Source organism: Silene latifolia, chromosome 3 (genome assembly GCF_048544455.1).
Source record: "Silene latifolia isolate original U9 population chromosome 3, ASM4854445v1, whole genome shotgun sequence".
Taxonomy (NCBI): domain Eukaryota; kingdom Viridiplantae; phylum Streptophyta; class Magnoliopsida; order Caryophyllales; family Caryophyllaceae; genus Silene; species Silene latifolia.
Genome location: NC_133528.1, coordinates 118,104,636 through 118,127,495, shown reverse-complemented (window position 1 = coordinate 118,127,495; position 22,860 = coordinate 118,104,636). Strand labels below are relative to the sequence as shown.

At 40.7% G+C, this 22,860-nt stretch overlaps 1 protein-coding gene across 1 annotated transcript in view; it reads left to right on the top strand.

Moving 5' to 3' along the window:
- The window catches only part of LOC141649569 (uncharacterized), a 29,709-nt gene extending 15,853 nt beyond the window's left edge, over positions 1-13,856 (top strand). The window contains exon 4 of the mRNA XM_074458254.1: positions 13,223-13,856. Coding sequence (XP_074314355.1) covers positions 13,223-13,856 — 634 coding nt within the window. The remainder of the gene's footprint in view (positions 1-13,222) is intronic.
- Positions 13,857-22,860: the final 9,004 nt, after the last annotated feature.

The window sequence follows — 22,860 nt, the reverse complement described above, 5'->3', positions numbered from 1 at the left end:
GACCCGCGTGTTGGTCGATCGACCACCTTACCCGGTCGATCGACTGACCTCGTGAGGTTACCTTTCGTTTTAATTGATTTTAATTGTTGTATTTAACGAATCGAATGCATGCGACCAGTTAAGTACCCCTTTATGACTGACCCAATAGATCGAAAGATAGGGTAAGTGTTAGACCATCAATTGAATCGACTAAACTGTGCTAAGATCGAAAGATAGGTATAGTTTAGACCGTTAAGTCACTTTTCAGAACGAAAGTTAGTATTAGTGATATTAGGGACCTATAGCGAGATCGAAAGATGCTATTTGTTAAGAGTGGACCGAGAGGACCTCTTTGTTTCCCGCCTCACCTGTGTTGACTCAGACCGACTTAGTTTACCGCCGCCGAAGCTATAATGATCCGATCATCCTAGTACCCCTTTCTTTATCTGTTAAACCGTCTTTTTAGATTATTATCTTTATTTGTTCTTAGCTATAGACCATCTCAACTCAACCCCCACAATTGTTACCTTAGACTGAATATAAATCAACTAGAATTTACATCTGCCTCCTTGTGGTTCGACCCTGTTACCACTAGCCTAGGTTAGTCTTAATAGGAATTATAAATTTTATCTTTGGTACTCACAACGACGGGTATCAAATTTTGGCGCCATTGCCGGGGAGGCAATAGTCCTAATTTTAGTTGTTTTATTTTTAGTCTTTCTTAGTTTAAGGGACTTCTGTTCCTTAAACTTTTCTCATATTCTTTTTGTAGTTTCCTCTTATGCGCAGGTCACAGGGTGGTGAACTAGTGCCATTTGACCCTGAGTTAGAGAAATCTTTGCGCGAGTTGAGACGAACACAAAGAGTACTACCGACAGAGGAAGAGCTGAGTACTCTGTCAAGCTATTACGAGAACAATCTGTTCGAAGAAGACCCACAGTCTTCACCCGTTTCCACTTCTTCAGCCGAGACAGTTACTTCTCCAGAAATTCCAGTCATGGCCGAGGAAGCAAGTATAGCTAGTCATTCGAGCCGACAAATGAAAACTTATATAAGGGGTTCGAACTACCAGGAGATGCCAGGAAGTTCGAACCAAAGCCTTCATACATTAGCATGGTTGAGAAGAACCAGTTCGGGGGAGCTGCAAATGAAGACGCAGCTAAGCATATGGAAACCTTTATTGATTACTGCTGTTCCATACCCCCACCAGCTGGCGTGACCCAAGACCAGATCAAGGAGACCATGTTCATCTTCTCCCTTCGTGATGCTGCAAGGGAGTGGTATAGAGATTTGGACCGGACCGTTCAGGGGATCACCGATTGGAATACCTTGGCATTGGCATTCTACAAGAAGTACTTTTTCTGCTTCAAGGACGATTGCTATCAGAGCCTAAATCACGGGCTTTAAACAAGGGCCGGATGAGAATTTCCACGAAGCATGGGTCCGTTTTAAGAAGCTGGTGCGAACCATACCGCACCATGGGTTCGAAAAGTGGAGCTTGTGCAATCATTTCTACAATGGGTTGTACGACGATCAGAGGGCCATTTTGGATGCTGCAGCTAATGGACGATTCGCTGAGAATTTAGGAGCAACCAAGGGGTGGAAGATCATTGACGATCTAGCTACCCACAAGGCCGAGTATGGAAATTCTAGAGGGAACCAGAGGAGAGCTGCTGAATCTTCCTCTGTTGCTGCACTTGAGGCTCTCACCGCGAGATTTGACAAGTATGAGCTAGGAGAAGCCTCTAAAGGTGGGATGTACCAAGTCAATGCTGTGTCAGACGGTCCCTTCGTCTGTGAAAGGTGTGGAGGTGAGGGCCATGTCTCGAAAAACTGCCTAGCCCCTTTGAATCTTGTCTTGCGCTTTCAACACTATAGGCAGACCAACACCTACTATGAGCCGAATACCCATCCGAACTTGAGTTGGAGGAGCCAAAATGTCCTGAATCCAACTCAAGCTCCGCCGCAGCAGCAACCCTATGTGCCCCCTCATCAAAAGCAACAACAATATCGAAACCTCCTTATGTGCCGCAAAGAAACAATCGCACTCAATTTTCCAAGCTTAAGAACCTGTTGCTAAAGGAGTCCCAAGCAAGAGAGGCCGGGATGAAGCTACTAGAGAGCCAAATTGCTCAATTGGCTAGCAAAAGTAACACTCGGGCTCCCGGACACTTGCCGACCCAAACTGACCAAAAGGAGACCTTAAATGCCATCACCTTGAGGAGCGGGTCCACCCTTGATGGTCCTGCCATGGTTGAGGACGCTGTTGAAAAAGATGAGCCGGAAACAAGTCAAAAGAAAGCTTCAACGAATAAATCAAAGAAACAAAGCTACTGGTATATCGATCGATCGATCGATATACCTAGTCGATCGATCAAGCACGGGTTACAGGAGCTTCGAATCGACATCTCGGTCGATCGACGAGGACAAGTGGTCAATCGACCGAGATCGCTGCGATCTTGAGGAATTTCGTCCTTTGATGCCAAATAATCATGAGACCACTTGTTTCGGGTACCACATCCCGAAAATATTGGTGCCGACCCGAGTCTTGATGGGTCGATCCCGGCTCAAGTTCGACCCAATGACGATTAATGGTTCTCATTTGAGACGGTCCGAGGAGGGGTCTAGCTTCAACAAAGAGAAGGTGACGGACTTTCAGCCTAAGTCCAAGGATGTCGGCGCGCGTGATTTGGAGGAGAGGGCTAAGGTCCTTCTTACCCCCCTTACCCGGAGAGGCTAGTGCCGACCAAGGAACAGTATCTTTCAAAAAATTTGAAAAAGTTATCCGTAGTCTGAATGTACAAGTCCCCTTCCTTGAGTTAGTAAACCAAGTACCCGCTTATACTAAATTTATGAAACAACTGTTGTCCAAAAAGCGGTCACTTGAAACAGTGCACACTGTCGCACTTACTAAGGAGTCTTGCTCCTATCTGTCCCACACTGCGCCCCATAAGTTAGAGGATCCGGGTAGCTTTTCCGTCCCTTGCAAAATAGGCACCTTCTCAATTGAGAAGGCACTGTGTGATTTAGGGACTAGTATAAGTGTCATGCCCTTGAGTTTAGCTAGGAAGCTTAAGTTGACCCGGTTTGCTATCACAGACATGACAGTTCAGATGGCCGACCGATCTGCGGTCGAGCCTATAGGAGTCTTAGAGGACATTCCTGTCCAAATAGGGAAGTTTTTCTTCCCCATTGACTTCGTTGTACTTGACATGCCTGAGGATGCTCATATTCCCATTATTTTGGGTAGGCCATTTCTGCACACTGCTGGTGCAGTCATCGATGTCGGTCTAGGAACTTTGACCTTCAAAGTTGGGAAACATTCTATCATTTTTGCCCAACCTGCTAAAAAGAAGGACCCCATGTGGCCTGTTACTTGTAATACGGTCTCTGAAAAGAAATCGTACTTTGTGCTTCCTGAATTGCCTGTCTCTATTACTACTCCTGTGCTAACCCCTCCGCCCCAGATTGGGAGCAGAAAGGAGGAAGAATCTGTTGTTTTAGACATTGCAGGAGCCGGTTTGGGGAAGGATGAGCTGCATGTCACTCTAGCTGCAACAAAGCCTATCATTCAAAGAGGAGGCCTTGGATGCCTAAGCTATGGGATTGATGAGGAAGTGGACGATGAGCCAGCCAAGGTGAGATGGGCTGATTTGGATTCTGAAGATTCCAAGGAAGTCCTTGATTGGGAAGATGACGAAGTTGATCCGTTGAGCTCTCCAACTGTTGAAGCTAAGAAGGGTGCAACTGATAAGATGAGCACCATTGAGGCTACCTCTAGTAGCCAGAAGCCGACGAAGTGGACCATACCTTGGCCTTTCTTGATCAACTACTAGTTGATCAAAAGCTTTACAAACATTTTATTGCTTTCGAACTATTTTTTTTTTTTTTATTGCTTTTGTGTGCGCGAAAACTTCGCATTTATTTTGTTTTGTTTAGGATTTTTATGCACTTTAGGCTTTGTTTTGGGTTTTCGCGCAATTTTGGGCGCGTATTATTGTGCATTTGCAGGTTTCTAGACCTCGGTAGCTCGAGTTATTGAGCTAATACGAAGAAATAAGAAGTCGCAACAGTGTTTTCAGTCGATCGACTGGTCTATATAGTCGATCGACTGATTTGCGGGTTTACTGAGCTACTCGTTCACGCCCACTTGGTCGATCGACTGATCTTCTTGGTCGATCGACCACTGCTGCTGCTGTATTTGTTCACGACCTCTCCCCTGCTGTGTTTGGTCTATATGGGGACCTAAGGGAGTTTTCTACTCCGCTTTACTTTCCGTCATATTACTTATTTCTTCTGTTCTCTCATTTACGCACAATTTTACCGCTTCAAAATTGTTTTCTCAGTCTTATGCGTGGTATTTTCTGTCTTTCGGCACTCTTATTAGTAGCATCATAGCTACTGAAACCTCCTAGCTCACGCTGGTTTGGGGAGGTTTCCTTTTGCTTTCTTTAAAGTCTTGTGAGTTCCTTATCTTTCCTTTGTGTCTTGCTTATTTATTTTCTCGCAAATTCCCATTTCTCTTTTCTTCATTACATGATTTTGCACAATGGGGACATTGTGCGATTTGGTTTGGGGAAGGGTTTTGCGTCGCATATCATTTGCTTGCATTCACGTTTACATTCTGTTTTGCATTGTTCATTTCATTTCATATGTATACAAAAATCCAAAAAAAAAAATTGAAAAATTTTCAAAAATTCCCATAAAATGCACGTTTATTTTAGCATATAGGTCGAGTCGGAACGGTAGTATTTCTATGATGATTTTGCATTTGCACCTGTTTTGCCTGAGCCTTGCTAGATTAACATGTTATTAGTAGAATCGTAAATGCATATCTACGAGTTTTCGTTACATTCTTGCTGAACTTGAGATTTGACTTAGAAAATTGGCAAGCTACATCATACATTCTGAGATTTAGATCCTATAACTGTTGACATCTATGACCGGTTTATTTAGGAATGTGAGTAGTACTCCTTATGAGACATGTTTCCTTAATTTGCATAAATATGAATTTAATCTACTTAATACCTGTATGCATTCGGTTTGTGGTTAGTTGACACATGTGGAAGAGGTTTCCTTTATTCATTTTTCCCATAAGCTCCACACTGCCAAAAACAGCCTTTTTGTCCCGTTTACTACATCCTACTTTTAGCCTACCTTTGTCAAGCTAGTAGTCTGTGTTCTTGGGATTGTTACTCGTTTTTTGTGGCATTTGCTCTGTTGAGATGATGATTGGAAAATAAAAACAAAAAGGAAAGAAAGAAACAAAAGAAAAACAAAAAAAAAGAAAGAAATGAAAAAAATGATTCGAAAAAGAAAGAAAAAGAGGTTCTGCACTGTTCATAGCAGTCGATCAACTGCCCCTTTTGGTCGATCGACTGAGATTCGAGGAAGAAGTCAATTCGCATAATTTAATCCTTATCTTTTGGCAATTTTTGCTCCCATGTTTCATTTATATCCTATGGGGAGTTTATTGATTTGTTAGTTTGGAGATTGTGAGTTTTGTGCTTGCTATAGCACCGTTTCATTTGATTATGAGCAAGAAGTTGGATGTTGCCATTTGGTTCTGTTTTGGTACTAGCTTGATCACCTGTACCTCCACTTTTCCACAAAATGTTTTGCCTCTTCTTACCCATACCTCACATATCCCATATTTACCTCGGCATGTGTCATTGGTCATCTATTTGGTTGGAATGCATATGTGCGGTCATAGAGATCATTTTCATATTCTATTGCTGGCATGTCTTCATAGGTCGTAGTTAGGTGAGAGTCACTACAAAATTAATTCTTTCTATCTTACATATATTCACCTGTACTTATTGAGTGATTTGAGCGACCCGTGAGAGTCCAATTTGATAAGTCTCTACAATTGACGGTTCAGCAGTCTTTAACGACTTTATAATTCGTTTGCATGATTCGCATTACTAATTGATTGTTGGTTATGCATTAAATTGGTTTAGGCTTTACAGTTGACAATTCGCTCTGAGATTGAACTCGTTCCATTAGGTTTTAGGATCGAGTCTAGTTCTTGCTTGGGGACAAGCAAGGGTTTGGTTTGGGGAAGTTTGATGCGTGTCATTTATATGATGTTTTACATCCCATTTTACACGCATTTCAGAGCTCATTCTTGTAGTTTATGCTACATTTCTCCCTATTTCCGTCTACTTCCGTATTTTGTACATTATTGCAGAAATGTGAAGAATTCAACGGGAAATCAAGCCAAATCCGTCCCCGAGTAATCTGCATTGCAAATGACGTAAAGGAATCACTTAAGGAACGAGCTTGGTGCGCAATCCAAGGCCCAAAAGACAAGTCCACGAGTTTTAAGAAGTCAAGTAGCAGCTCAAGTAGTCGATCGACCATCACCCTCGGTCGATCGACCAATGTTCGGTTCCGAAGCCACTTTGTTCATTCTTGAGTGGTCGATCGACCACCTACCTTAGTCGATCGACCAGGCTATTCCGATTTAGAATTAAAAGACCGTGAATCTTGAAGCCCAAAGTTATGCTAGGTTTAGGAAATAAAGTTACGTTAGTTGCTATATAACGTAACCTAGAAACATTCAATCATCATCAAGTTATTATTCAGTTTTCATTCAAAGTTTTATTCAGTAATTTAGATTAAGTTTTCGCATACGGTTCTTGATAGTTAGGGTTTGGGATTGTTGAGCATTAGATTTTCGGTTCTTAATAACTAATCTTTCCTCTGCAATTCGGTATTCTTCTGCCCTAATTATAGTTCATCTTTATTTTATCAATAGTTTAGAATTGCTAAGTAGATTCCCGCAACCATTATCATTGTTTATGTTAATTGTTTATTTTACTGTTTTAAGCATGAATTCAGTAGTTAGCTTTATCGTTTATGTTGTTGTTTCTACTCTTAGCATGAGTAGCTAATTCTATAGTGCTAGGATGTAGGCGATTTATGGCATAGGCGGCAATAGATTATACACGGAGTGACCCGCGTGTTGGTCGATCGACCACCTTACCCGGTCGATCGACTGACCTCGTGAGGTTACCTTTCGTTTTAATTGATTTTAATTGTTGTATTTAACGAATCGAATGCATGCGACCAGTTAAGTACCCCTTTATGACTGACCCAATAGATCGAAAGATAGGGTAAGTGTTAGACCATCAATTGAATCGACTAAACTGTGCTAAGATCGAAAGATAGGTATAGTTTAGACCGTTAGTCACTTTTCAGAACGAAAGTTAGTATTAGTGATATTAGGGACCTATAGCGAGATCGAAAGATGCTATTTGTTAAGAGTGGACCGAGAGGACCTCTTTGTTTCCCGCCTCACCTGTGTTGACTCAGACCGACTTAGTTTGCCGCCGCCAAAGCTATAATGAACCGATCATCCTAGTACCCCTTTCTTTATCTGTTAAACCGTCTTTTTAGATTATTATCTTTATTTGTTCTTAGCTATAGACCATCTCAACTCAACCCCCACAATTGTTACCTTAGACTGAATATAAATCAACTAGAATTTACATCTGCCTCCTTGTGGTTCGACCCTGTTACCACTAGCCTAGGTTAGTCTTAATAGGAATTATAAATTTTATCTTTGGTACTCACAACGACGGGTATCATCGTGCCTTATAGATATCTGGTTGCGCGTCTACAGAACGCTTTATTTTGTAAAGCCATTTGCACTGTAGAGGTTTTACCTTATTGGGTAAATCAATTAGATCCCATACGTTATTCTCATACATGGAGTCCATCTCGGATTGCATGGCTTCGAGCCATAGCTTTGAGTCGGAACAGGCCATAGCACCTTTATAGGTTGCGGGTTCACTACTTTCTAGAAGTAAAACGTCATTCTCTTCGACCATACCAATGTATCTGTCCGGAGGATGAGAGTCTCTACCCGACCTCCTAGGTTCCTCAGGAATATTAACCGTATCATCAGTTGGAGGTACAACTTCCTCCATCTGTTCCTCGGTTGTTGGTTCTGGAATCTCCGACAGCTCGAAGGTTCTATTACTCGTCTTGTTCTCGAGAAATTCTTTCTCTAAGAACGTTGCACTAGCCGCAACAAAAACTCGATGTTCGGTAGACGAATAGAAGTAATGACCAAATGTTCCTTTTGGATAACCTATAAAGTATGTCTTGACCGATCGCGGGCCGAGCTTATCCTCGTGTCTCCACTTGACATAAGCCTCGCAGCCCCAAACCCGAATAAAGGACAAGTTGGGGACCGTTCCTCTCCACATTTCATATGGAGTCTTGTCGACGACTTTAGACGGACTTCGGTTAAGTATAAGAGCAAATTTGACAAAAGAGCATAACCCCATAATGAATCAGGCACTACGGTGTGACTCATCATGGATCGAACCATATCAAGTAAGGTTCCATTTCTCCGTTCGGACACACCATTCAATTGAGGTGTTCCAGGTGGAGTTAACTGCAAAACAATTCCACAGTCTTTCAGGTGTTGATCAAACTCATTTGAAAGATATTCGCCACCCCGATCTGAACGGAGTGCTTTAATCTTTCTACCCAGTTGGTTCTGAACCCTATTCTCGTATTCCTTGAATTTCTCAAAGGACTCACTTTTATGCTTCATTAAGTAGACATATCCGTATCTACTCAAATCGTCCGTGAAAGTGATAAAATATCTATAGCCATCTCTAGCGGTAATTGACATAGGTCCACATACGTCCGTATGTATGAGTCCTAATAGGTCACTAGCGCGCATTCCAACACCTTTGAAGGAAATTCGAGTCATCTTGCCAATGAGACATGATTCACACGTGCCATATGCAGAAAATCCGAATGAGGGAATAGTCCCATTATCGACGAGTTTCTTTACGCGTTTCTCATTTATGTGTCCCATTCGACAATGCCATAGATAAGTTTGATCTTTGTCACCAACCTTTAATTTCTTATTATTCATGTGTAATACTTCCGTGGTTTGATCTAAGATATAAATTCCATTCATGGAAACTGCTTTGCCATAAATCATTTCATTAAAAGAGAAAATACAACTATTATCCTTTATTGAAAATGTAAAACCGTCTTTAGCAAGTACGGAAACAGAAATAATATTCTTAGATAAACTGGGTACATAGTAACAGTTATTAAAAAATAACTCAAAACCACTAGGGAGTTGGATTACATATGTTCCCTTCGAGGCAGTAGCAACTCGTGCTCCATTCCCGACTCGCAGGTCCATATCACCCTTTTCGAGAGGTATGATGTTCTTTAGGCCCTGCAAATGATTACACAGATGAGAACCACAACCAGTATCTAGTACCCAAGTTCCGAAATTTGCATGGTTAATCTCAATCATACGAATATAAGATGACATACCAACAGGAACGACGCGTCCTGCCTTGATGTCCTCACGGTAGACGGGACAGTTCCTCCTCCAATGTCCAGTCTTGTGACAATGGTGGCACTCTATGTCACCGTCCTTACTCTTTGTCTTGCCCTGTGAGCCACTAGTCTCACCAGGCGCACTCTTACCGTTTTCTGGCTTCTTAAACTTTGGCTTACCTACAGCTAGGTCGCCATGAGCCTTGCCCTTACCTTTACTTTTGTTGTGAATCGTGAGAACATCCTGCTTCATGCTCCCACTCAATTTCATATCCTTCTCGGTCTGTACGAGAAGGGAGTGTAGCTCATGAGGACTCTTTTTCAAGTTATTCATGTAGTAGTTCGCCCTGAAAAGGGCAAAACCATCGTGAAGAGAATGAAGCATTCGGTCAATGACAATGCTCTCACTGATTCTACAATTCAGTGACTCCAGTTTCTCGACATTCTCAATCATGTGAAGAATGTGTGGGCTAACCGGTTGGCCCTTCTGGAGTTTCGCATCAAAGAAGCGACAGGTATGCTCATATGTGATGATTCTCGGTGCCTTTGAGAACTCATTAGTGAGCGTGGTGAAAATATTGTTTGCACCTTGGGCAATGAAGCGTCTCTGCAAATTGGTTTCCATTGCAAAGATGAGTACGTTATTTATCGCACCCGCTTCCATAACGAAATCACTATAAACGAGTGACTCGTTGGCTCCTGCATTTGGGCCTGGGTTGACCGGTATTGGCTCAGTTAAATACCTGAGCTTTCCGTCAGCAATGGCAGCATTCCGTAGTGCCGCCTCCCAGTCCGCAAAGTTGGACCCATCATTCTTCAGTCGCGTGGACTGATTCATTTGGTCCATGAATACTTTTAGCCAGGATGAACGATCTAGTGTGGCACTAGGCATTGGGATTGCGTTATTTCCAGCCATTTGTTGTAACAGTATTATTGATAATAAGCGTGTTCTACACTGCGAAAGAAGAATAAAATAATAAGCATGCATCGTTTTTATTTTTAAGTCTAATGAACTAATGTCATAACGCGAAGACTCAAAAACATTTATACAATTGACCTCCCTCAAGAATTATATAAATGACCCCAAGACTCAATTCTCTGTAAGTTGATAAGCTAACCTGTTAGCTAATTCTACCGTTAGAATTCCCGGTCGATAAATTTACTCAGTAAATTCTATCTTTAGTCCATCATAATCACGAGAAACTCTTTGGACTATGATGTTGAGGTAAACTAAGTCAACACAACTACTTACCCAACGTAGAAGGGGTCATATTAGGCCTACCGACGAAGAAGGGATTCATAGATGTTTGCCCTTATAAAGACTAATCTCAATTTCCGTTTTAGAGGAAGATCCCATCAACTTTTTAATTCATTTTAAGTGAACTATAATCTAGCATGCGAGAATGATTTAAACTAAGGTGATGGCTTAAAGACTCGTGACATCGCATGTCCATGAAAACTAACATACAACCTATATGAGTCAATTTTCATGCATTTTAGTAGTAGGTGGTTTGGTTTTAGGCGGAATATGATGCAATTACTAGCATATGAATGAAAAGCAATAAAATGAAAAACGTAAAAAAAAAAAAAAACGAAAAGTCCTAGTGTGGCCTATCCTATCAAAATGAACAATAAATACAAGTTTGGAATCCATCCTTGGACCCGAGAAGCTTGTCTTGATGTTCCATCTTGATCCATGTAGCGGGAGTGAGCTTGAATCTTCATCTTTAGTCTTCTTTGAAATTACAATAATTAAAATTACATAATTGACCTATTAATTACATTCTAATTTCAAAACCAAAAACTAAAATAAAGGAGATTCGAGATCTCATAATTACATAAAAATCATGTTTCCTTCATTACGAAAACATGATTGACTAAGGCCACACTAAGTATTACATTATACAACTGATTGCAAAAATTAAATACGTAAATAAAATTCATTCATTCGATTCATTCAACATAATTAAAAGCATCAACTAAAATAAATTAAACACACATAATACAATAAATTAATATGTTGATTAATTTATCCAAACCACCTATTTAAATTAAATTAAGTGACAATTCCGCAATTTAATCACATTAATTCATACATAATCCATATTAAACTTGTAATATGAATTCTATCCGTCAAAATTTTAAACTGCTTTAAAATAACTCGGTATCATTAAATTGTGAACCGATTCACAATAACTAATTGGCCAAATAAAATAACTTCTCTTTTTTTTCTTGTTTGGTTTCGGCATAACCAAATAAAAGGAATTTTTTTTTTTTTTAATTAAAATTCCAGCTCTCGGCTGAAATAGAAAACAGCCAAAATTTTTTTTTTTTATTTTTTACTTATCCGGCAATAAAATTAAACAAAACCTTTCCCTTCCTTTTTTTTTTATGCGGCAAAAGAAGAAAAAAAAAACAAAACTTTCCTTTTCCTTTTCTGATTCGGTAAATCAAAAAAATTCCTAAAAACGTTTTTTTTTTTTTTTTTTTTTTTAAACGGCAAACCCTAAAAATTTTTTAGCCATCAAAAAAAAATTCCCTTTTGCGGCAGTAAGCCCTAAAACAAGATTGATGAAGAACAAAGTTTACAGTTGCTAATAGAACATGGTTTAGCAAATGGATTAACAAGCATGATTAATCTTTTATGCTAAAACTATATAGCAAAAACAAATTCTCGTATCAAAGACATGATGATACTATATCTATTCTAACTTAATCTGCATTAAATCAAAATTCGCCAATTCTTCATATGATAATTTTAACAGATTAAAACAAAGATATGATCAAAAGAAATTGGATATAAATCATTAAACAAAAGGGAAAACAAAGCAAAAAAAAACAGGCCGTAAAAAATATCTCGGCCAAATTTTTTTTTTTTTTTTTTTTTTTACCGGAAAAAAAAAACCTAATTTATATACTCGAAAATCAGGTTATTAGTTTACATACAATTTTATGAAAATCATCAAAATTAAAATCGTGGCCTAGTGCTCTGATACCACTCGTGGGAAATTATCTGTATACTTCCCTTTAACATGAAGGATTATAACGATTTAATAAAGATGATCTAAGGTCATAAAATAAAATACATAAACATAAGTAAAAAGATTTAGAATTAACCTCCGGTCCTAGCAAATATGGCCTAAGAACAATACCAAAGTAGGTATTCGCCTATTGGTTGCACCCAAGACGATCTAAGATATGCCCTTTGATTATGTTAGAAATCAATCTAAAATTTTCTGTAAAATTTAATTGTCTTTGTATTCTTGTGATGAGAAAGAGGAGGCAAGGTCAAGAAAAAGCATTAGGTTAGAAATAATTCTCGAAATAACTCTCCTAATTTTCGGCCACTGTTGACCGAAATAAGGAATAAAAATTTCCTTATTTTTGGTCTTTCCAAAAATATATAATATGTGTTGAATTGTCATCTAGTGAGGATCGAACCCATGACCTCTTGGTATGTGTACCCTCACTATTACCACTATGACACATTCAGCTTGTTGATATCAAATACAACTGATTATATTTAATTACGAATTAACAGATTAATTCGTCCAAGCTAACATTATATATATATTTAATTAAATATAACTTATTATATTTATTTTACGAATTGACAGTTAATCCGTCTCAACTTAATATTATTTATTTTCATTAAATAATTATCTCATCAACACATTGACTAACTTTTTAGTCATTTTGGGCATCAATGTAATTATATTTCTATAACCACATTTCTCAAATACGTCCTATAGGTGTGACCTTTAGGGACCAGTTGATCACCGCCATCTGTATGATAATAACGTCAAACTTTCTAGCAAGCCAACCGTTATTAGGTAAACGTTAATCAACTGATTAAATATACGAAGTATACCCTTGTGAACCTGTAAGAGATTTACAAATGTTATCACACTAATTTGTGGAGGACACAAGCTCAAACACTAATAACTACAGATCCATCATTAACTACGACAAGAGCAATATTGACACCGAAAAATGATGATGCACAGACTATAAATGCTATGTTAGTTTCCAAACAAGAAGGTCAAGCATTTACCTACAGAAGCTTCGACGAAGCGACAGACATAGCAACATCGCAGTATCCGACGGAATTTCTAAATACACTACAGCCAAGCGGTCTTCCACCACATGAATTGATACTGAAAAAGAACAGTCCCATTCTTTTGTTGAGGAATTTAGATCCAACTTCAGGACTTTGCAACGACACGCGGCTTATATGCAAAGGCTTTGATCGGAATGTCATAGACGCAGAAATTGCTGTCGGTCACCATAAGGGCGAAAGAGTTTTCATACCAAGAATTCCACTTCAACCATCTCCTACTGACAAATTTTCTTTTCAATTCAAAAGAAAACAGTTTCCCATAAAATTAAGTTTTACAATGACTATTAACAAAGCACAAGGTCAAACACTTGGTAAAGTTGGCATATATCTACCACGTCCTGTATTTTCCCACGGCCAGCTATACGTTGCTCTTTCAAGAGCAACTCAAAGTTCGATGTCACAAGATGGCGCTTCTTCCGCATTGTGCTCTGAATGACAGTTGGAGACGTACAAGAAATATTGTATGCTATGAAGTACTACATAATGCTAGATAAAACCAAATGAATGTTTCTAAAATTTGTGTTATTATTTTGTTTCCTAGATTTGTTAATGCAATAGTGTTTTTGTAAATAGTTTTTCGTGCTTATCATTTTTGTTTGTAACTTTATAGGTGTGTAATTTTTATTTTTTTTGCATTTCGTATTTCTTTTTTTATTTTGTGATTACAAAAATAAACGCAAAATTCAGTGTGTACAACGTCGTTGTCTCCAATTCTTTATCATTTTCATATTAAAATAATTCTCTTTCGTACGTCATCTTTAAATTTTAATCATGTATTAATGCACTACCTGTTAATAAAGGAAAATATACATTATCGTTTCTCAGCTACTGAAAAATTTGTTCGGCAAATAATTACGCTTGTCTAAAATTTAGATATACTATTTTCTATGACTTCCTATATTTTATTTTTGTGCTACTGTATATATTTTTACGTCGATTTCAGTTTACACTTTCTCTGACATATATTCACAGCTTCAATGTCCTAACATAAATTACCTTATTTTGTAGATTGAAATGACTCCTCCAAGAATCCCTCTTGCCTCCGCAACTGATCGTACTCGGAACTTCGCCATAGTCGTACGGCTGGAGTCTTTACTCGCTTCAAAAAAGGCAAGGCTTGGAGATAAAACTCTTCAAAATTTGCTCTTCAGTGACAGAGAGGTATAAACCAAAATATTATACAACATATACTTATTGCTTACAATTTTAGATGCTGAAGTTTTCTAAATTTTATTTTGCGCTTTTACTTATGCATCAGGGAATAGAAATGTCAGCAACTATCTATGAGGAAGATATTGCTTATTATAAAGACATTTTTCGTGAAGGGCACGAGTATGAAATTCCAAATCCAACCATAAAACTCATTCCCGAGCAATTCAGATATGAAAACAATATCTATCAAATGACATTGAAAGGTGGTCTGGATGTAGTTGATCTCGGTCCCACTGAAAATCAAAGGACATACTGGGTTCCAGTAAATGCAATAACAAGTTGTCTAGATCGCAAAGAACGATTTGGTGATGACCGCTATATTTTATCATATTTACTATTCTATTGAAGCTTGCTAAATTTTGGTGCTCACAATTTTTTCTTTTTCCCATGTAGATATAGTTGGCGTAGCTCTTTCTATCGGATCCTTAAAAAAAGTTACGACGAGAACATCTGGTGATACCCAACAAGCAAGAGACATAATTGTTGTTGACCAGAGGTAACAAACTTAGGAAATGCAATTTTTCAATGCCCATTATGTAAAAATTTCTTCTATTTCACTTTACCTCTATATACAGGATGCAGCCGGTCGTTGTAACCGCTTGGCGTTTGAATGCTTTAGAACCCACAGAAAAAATTGCACGCGTCATAGAATCTCTACCCATTGTACAGATCACTCGGGTTAGAGCAGCCAGATTTGGGGGTATGTTAATATATTTTATAGTAATCATCAAATTTATGAAGCATATGATAAAGCAATACAATACACAGGGGGTTGCTGGGTGTGACGATCCGTACACTTCGAACCCTTAGTTTTATTTATGCTATGTAGTTTCATTTCCTCTTGTATATTTTTAGTAATTCCTCTCCTAGTTTAGCATAGTTAGCATTAGCTTTTTCTTTCCCTAAATGGGTATATCGCTATTCTGAACTAAACTTGTAAAATCAATGTTTCCTGCTACCAGGATGTAAATATCAAATTTCCCTCTTTGGGGAGTACTAGTCAATCAAGCATCTGCTTCCCACCAAGTTGCCTTCTTATTGCTTGTTGTTGCTTTTTTATGAACGACTCTTGCCTTCACCTCTCTAACAAGCCCGTGTGTGTCGATCGAGACTAGGATTTCGACACCCACAACCCGAGACTGATTACGAGTGCCTAGTGCTTGACAAACACTAGTGCCTAACGCTCTCGCTTTCATTCTTGTCAAAGTGTTTAGACAAAGGTGCGCGTCACACCCCGACTCAAAGTTTCGGACCGTGGCATTTGGTATCAGAGCCCGGTCTTCTTGACGGGCTGCTGTATACGATGGCAACAAAGGCGGTAGAACCAAGTGGGACTAAAAGTGACACTAAGGCCAAAGTGGCGGCTTTAAAGAAATTGTTGGACGAGAAAATTCCATCCTTGGAAGCTCTCATTGTGAGTTTGGGGAATACTCACAAAGGAGTTGAGGAGACGGTAAAGGGGCATGATGCCCACTTCGAGGCCATAGACGAGTCCATAGAGGGGCATGAGAGCCGCCTTATGGCCGTCGAAGAGGCGATTCCGAAAGAGTATAACTCGGATATGGGTTATCTCTATGAAAAAGTCGAGCAACTCAAGAACATGTGCAATACCTTGATGAAAATGGCCGCGGATGGGAGTTTTGGTGGAACTCCTAAGATGAAGCCGCCTACACCCCTCAAGTATAGTGGGGCGAGAGATTCGAAAGAAGTCGATAACTTCATCTTTGACATGGAACAATACTTCCGAGTGAGTGCGCTCGACGAAGGTCTAAAGGTCAGTACCGCGAGTATGTACCTAACGGATGACGCTAAACAATGGTGGCGCTCGAAGCATGCCGAGATCGAGGCAGGGACCATTAGACTAGAGTCATGGAATAATTTCAAACGACTCTTCAAGGAACAATTCTACCCGGAGAACACCGATTTCCTAGCTCAAAGGAAATTAAAGAACTTGAAACATACAGGCTCGATTCGCGATTATGTGAAAGCGTATTCGGCTTGTATATTGGAGATAGCGGACATGACCGAGAAGGACCGGGTGTTTCAGTTTATTGATGGTTTGAAGGAGTGGGCTCAGCGAGAAATCATGCGACAACGACCTGAGTCCCTCTCAGCTGCGATGACAGCGGCTGAAAGGCTAGTTGACTATTACACGGAGCGCGAAACCTCCCAGAAGAAGGGATTCACTGCAACGGGCGGAGGCAACCAAAGGTTTGGAGGGACAACTTCACAAACAAGACCTCCCTCTACGGGTAATAGTCGGTTCCGTCCCGGAGGTGATAATAGGAGATGGGGTCCGACGAATTCCACTCCAACCTCTTCTAAGGGTAGTAATTCTGAAGCGTCGACTGCTAGAAAGCCGTTCGCGTGCTTCCTTTGTAGAGGACCGCACCGAATGTCCGAGTGCCCTCACCAGGGGGAGTTCAACACCCTTAAGAAGAATTTGTCCAAGATGTCGGTAGAACAGAATCCCGAGGGGATAGGCCATGATGAAGAGGGATGCGATGATGATGAGGCCAGTGAGCAAGGAGAAATGGCTCGGATGGGAGCAGTCCACATGATGTGCTCAATGGACAAAAGCGCTGAGCGCTCCAAGACCAAGTCCACGGAACTGATGTACGTGGAGATAAACGTCAATGGGAAGGCTACTCGAGCAATGATAGATACATGAGCCTCCCATAATTTCGTCACCCCCGACGAAGCGAAGAGACTCGGAATGAAGTTGAACCGAGAAGGAGGAAGCATGAAAGCTGTCAACTCCAAAGCCTTACCGATTCAGGGCGTGGCTAGAGAAGTGGTGATCAAGATGGGCGAATGGACGGGGAAGCTCGACTTCACCAGCGTCCCGATGGATGATTTCAAGATCGTCCTCGGCATGGATTTTCTGAAGCGGACCCCGGCCTTTCTGGCGCCCCACAATGGATCTTTAATAATGGTGGGATCAAAACCATGTCTTGTGAAAGCTGTTGAAGCTGACCGAAAGCAAAAGGGGCCACTCCTCTCGGCAATGCAGTTGAAGAGGGGACTTCAAAAGGGAGAGCCTACATACTTGTGTACAGTGTCCATGAAAGAAGACACCTTTGCTGAATGCGTAGACCCACAAGTAGAGAAGGTGCTAGAGGACAACAAGGACTTGATGCCTGATCAGCTACCTATGAGTCTGCCAACCCGATGTTCGGTAGACCATCAAATTGAATTACTCCCGGGCACAAGACCTCCTGCTCGAGGGCCATATCGGATGGCCCCTCCCGAACTAGCGGAACTACGAAGACAATTAGACGATCTGATTCGCTCGGAGTCGATACGACCTTCCAAAGCTCCCTATGGAGCCCCTGTGCTCTTCCAGAAGAAACAGGACGGTAGTCTGAGATTGTGTATCGACTACCGGGCTCTGAACAAGCTGACGGTGAGAAATCGCTACCCCATCCCATTGGTAGCGGATTTGTTCGATCAATTACAAGGCGCTGTATACTTCACCAAGCTCGACCTAAGATCTGGTTATCATCAAGTTCGAATTGCCGAAGGAGATGAGCCGAAGACTGCTTGTGTGATGAGGTATGGGTCTTTTGAATGGTTGGTCATGCCCTTTGGCTTGACAAACGCCCCTGCAACGTTTTGTACGTTGATGAACCATGTTTTCCACGAGTACCTGGACAAATTCGTGGTGGTATATCTGGACGATATCATTGTATATAGTCGCTCGTTGGATGAACACGTAAAAAACTTGGAGTTGGTGTTCGCGAAGCTCCGAGAGAACCACCTATTCGTGAAGAGAGAGAAATGTGAATTTGCCCAACCTGAAGTGAATTTCCTTGGTCACATAGTGGGCAAAGGCAAACTGAAGATGGATCCGAAGAAGATTACCGCTATCAAGGACTGGGGAACCCCAGGGAATGTATCTGAGCTCCGCTCTTTCTTGGGGCTCGCAAACTATTATCGAAGATTCATCCGAGCGTATTCGAAAATTGCTTCCCCGCTCACCGACTTGTTGAAGAAGGATAATAAGTGGGAGTGGTCTATCGACAAGAAGAGGGCCTTTGAGAAGCTTAAGGAAGCGGTGGTACAGGAACCGGTCTTGGCGTTGCCGGATATCACGAAGCCTTTTGAAGTTGAGACGAATGCATCTGATTACGCCCTCGGGGGGGTGCTACTCTAAGAGGGTCACCCTGTGGCTTTCAAGAGCAAAAAGTTTAATGGAGCCGAGACTCGTTATGCGGCACAAGAGAAAGAACTCCTAGCTATTGTTCATTGCTTGCGGGGATGGAGACATTATCTCTTGGGATCAAAGTTCGTTGTCAAGACTGATAATACCGCAGCATCTCACTTCTTGACTCAGCCCAAGCTGACAAGCCGACAAGCTAGATGGCAAGAATTGTTGGCAGAGTTCGATGTGGAATTTGCTTACAGACCAGGAGCCGCAAACAGAGTCGCTGATGCCCTAAGCCGAAGATGTGATTTGGCTACATTGCACACGATTGCTCATTTGTCTACCACCACAGTGGCTACCGACATTCAAGCTAAGGTGAAAGAGCACCTCGACCTGGACCCGGTGGCAAGGAATCTGAAACAATTAGCCATCGAAGGGAAGACTCGCAAATTTTGGATGGAGGATGGCCTCTTGTTCACGAAGGGACACCAGATCTTTGTTCCAAAAGCGGCGGGGTCACGCGAAAGATTCTCTTGCAAGAGTGCCACGATACATTGTGGGCAGGTCATCCGGGGTGGCAGAGAACCTTATGCCTACTGAAGAGAAGCTACTACTGGCCGCAGATGAAGGATGATGTAATGGAATACACAAAGACCTGTCTGATCTGCCAACAAGATAAGGGAGAGAAACAGAAGCCGGGGGGTCTACTAAATCCCTTACCGGTACCAACTCGTCCATGGGAAAGTATCTCGATGGACTTCATATCTGGGTTACCAAAGGTAGGGGCTCTCAGTGTGATCCTTGTCGTTGTGGATCGCTTCTCGAAGTATGCCACATTCATTCCCCTTCCGAAGACGTGCAGTGCTGAAGAGACGGCCACGATGTTCTTCAAGAATGTTGTGAAATATTGGGAACTACCTCAAAGTATAGTCAGTGATCGTGACTCTCGCTTCACGGGACTATTTTGGGGAGAATTGTTCCAGCTCTTGGGCTCTAAACTTCGGATGTCCTCAAGTTACCATCCTCAAACAGATGGCCAGACGGAAAGATTCAATAGCATGTTGGAAGAGTACTTGAGACATTTTGTGTGCGCAACCCAGATGGAGTGGGTGCGCCTCCTAGATGTTGCCCAGTTCTGTTTTAATGTTCAAACGAGCTCCTCTTCTAACAAAAGCCCGTTTGAGCTTGTCACGGGTCAACAACCATTATTGCCTCCCACAGTTGCAGATTCTTATGGTGGCCGGACGAAGAAAGCTCACGAGTTTGCTAAAGAATGGAATGTCAATGCTGAGATTGCTCGCGCTTACTTGGAGAAGGCATCCTGCCGCATGAAGAAGTGGGCAGATGCGAACCGGAGGCCAAGAGAGTTTAAGGTAGGGGACATGGTCATGGTGATGTTGAATAAGGAGCAGATGAGATTTCTTAGGGGCAGAGACAAGCGGCTGGTGCGAAAGTATGAAGGCCCCATCCAAGTGATCAAGCGGATTGGGGAAGTTGCTTACAAGCTTGACCGCCCTGCCTGGATGAAGTGTCACCCGGTCTTCCATGTGAGCTGCTTGAAGCCGTACCATCCAGATCCTGAAGATCCAACCCGCAACAAGAGCAAGCGCGCCAACATCCATTCCAATCAACTTCCAGCAACATCAGCCGACTAATCCAGCCTTGAAGACTTGAAGAGTTCCAGCGTTGCCGAGGACGGTAACAGATTAGGTGGGGGAGAGTGTGACGATCCGTACACTTCGAACCCTTAGTTTTATTTATGCTATGTAGTTTCATTTCCTCTTGTATATTTTTAGTAATTCCTTTCCTAGTTTAGCATAGTTAGCATTAGTTTTTTCTTTCCCTAAATGGGTATATCGCTATTCTGAACTAAACTTGTAAAATCAATGTTTCCTGCTACCAGGATGTAAATATCAAATTTCCCTCTTTGGGGAGTACTAGTCAATCAAACATTTGCTTCCCACCAAGTTGCCTTCTTATTGCTTGTTGTTGCTTTCTTGTGAACGACTCTTGCCTTCACCTCTCTAACAAGCCCGTGTGTGTCGATCGAGACTAGGATTTCGACACCCACAACCCGAGACCGATTACGAGTGCCTAGTGCTTGACAAACACTAGTGCCTAACGCTCTCGCTTTCATTCTTGTCAAAGTGTTTAGACAAAGGTGCGCGTCACACCCCGACTCAAAGTTTCGGACCGTGACACTGGGGTACTACTCGTTTTTCAAGCATCATACTGGACATCGATATTTCCGCCGCAACAGACTTACAGACATGGTATGATAAAATTTAGTTTTCGAAAGTTTCAATTCATATTCAATCCAAGTTCAAGCCAATCTTACTACTGCCTAAATGCAGGGCAAATAACAATGAAGATAACCTCCGAGGTATTGCTGTTACTTATGAAGCAAATGCTGCAGGAACAAACTCAACAAATCGAGGCAAAAGCTCAACCAATCGCGGCACCTCAACTGAAAACATAGAGACTTTGCTCTCAATAAGTTCTCTTGCGGATCAACCGGTAAATCTTTACACAAATATAAGTACGGCTGACAACTACCAACCAATATCCTTTACATAAGTTACATTTACTGATCTACTTGTTCACCAATTTATAGGAGAAAAAAATTATACTCATACAAGGAAAAATAAAGTCCATCACAAATCCAGATGACTTTGCATACACTTCATGTAATGTGTGTAGAAAAGGAACAGCCGTCCCAGTTGGGGAACCCTTTCGTTGTACCCTTTCCGATAAACCTCATGAAGGCATTTCAAAGGCCACGTAAGTAAAAAAACACTATATTTTTCGATAGACCTTATAATCTGCCTCTATATAGAATGTCTAACATTATAACTTTTCGTTTATGATAACTGTGCTCTGAGAATTATTTTCAGCGACAACACAGGTGAAACACGTTTTACGCTCTTCGATTCACTGGCAGAGGTAGTTCTAAAAAAAAGTACCGTTGAAGTTCTAACTCTATCAACAGAGGTGGTGTCATACTGAAAACCTTTTCCTATTACTAATTTATAATTACCTATTACAATTTTATACTATAGTCTTTCACCACTATTATTTATTTATTTTAGGAACTGATGTCCTTAATCGATGAAGCTCTTCTTAGAATAAAGGATCAGGAATTTGTTATAAAACTGTGGTCGTTCGACGTTGGTGGGCCAGTTAGACAAATACGCTTTCGCCCGCAGCATATTAAGGAAACACAAGTTTAGAGCAACGAAAGCATTTTCCGAATCGGTATAAGTTTAGCTTGTTGTTGGAAAAAAGACTTCTTCATCTGTTAGCTCTTTTCTTAATTACTTAACCTTTTTCTTTTTTACTTAGAAAGACGCAACTTAGTTACATATGTATCAGTTTTTGTAATTTTAATAACTGCTTCTTGGTGCTTCATTTCAGTCAGACTGGTCCTCTAACATCGGAATGTTGTTCATCGTCGTTTGCGTGGTCGTTAACGTTTACGAATTAAAAAATGAGCATTCATATATGTCCTCATGATACATTAATGATTCGAAGTGCCGGATTAGGTTATATCGCTACAGGTATGTACCTAATCTGACCAAATTTATGCTAATATTTTTTTGGAAATACTCCTAAATGACACTACTTACAGGTACATTAATATAACAGAGTTCTCAGTCCATTCTATAATTGTGTAACCGTAAACGTTAGCGTTATAAAACACCAATAGCCGTTTAGTTCTTTCAGAATAGTATATGCCAAGTCTACTATAATAGAAGAAAAATTTGTCTTAGTAGTGAACATGATAATTAGGTATTTGAGGTTAATACATGCTCCGTACATTTATAGTTGCATTCACAGCTACAATAAAAAAATAAAAGCAAATTCATAGTTAATCAAATACTTATTTTGGAAAAAAAAATTCTATCACAAACAGACAAAATAACGTAGACATCATCATACAGATTTATTTGGGGTAAATTTTCTTAATTATAGTCGTAAAGATAAATTTGAGATGGAAATGAAGCCTTATCTATTAGTAGACATCGGTCTGTTACGAAAGTTATAGAAATACACATGTTATCCATATGGCGTTACACATATA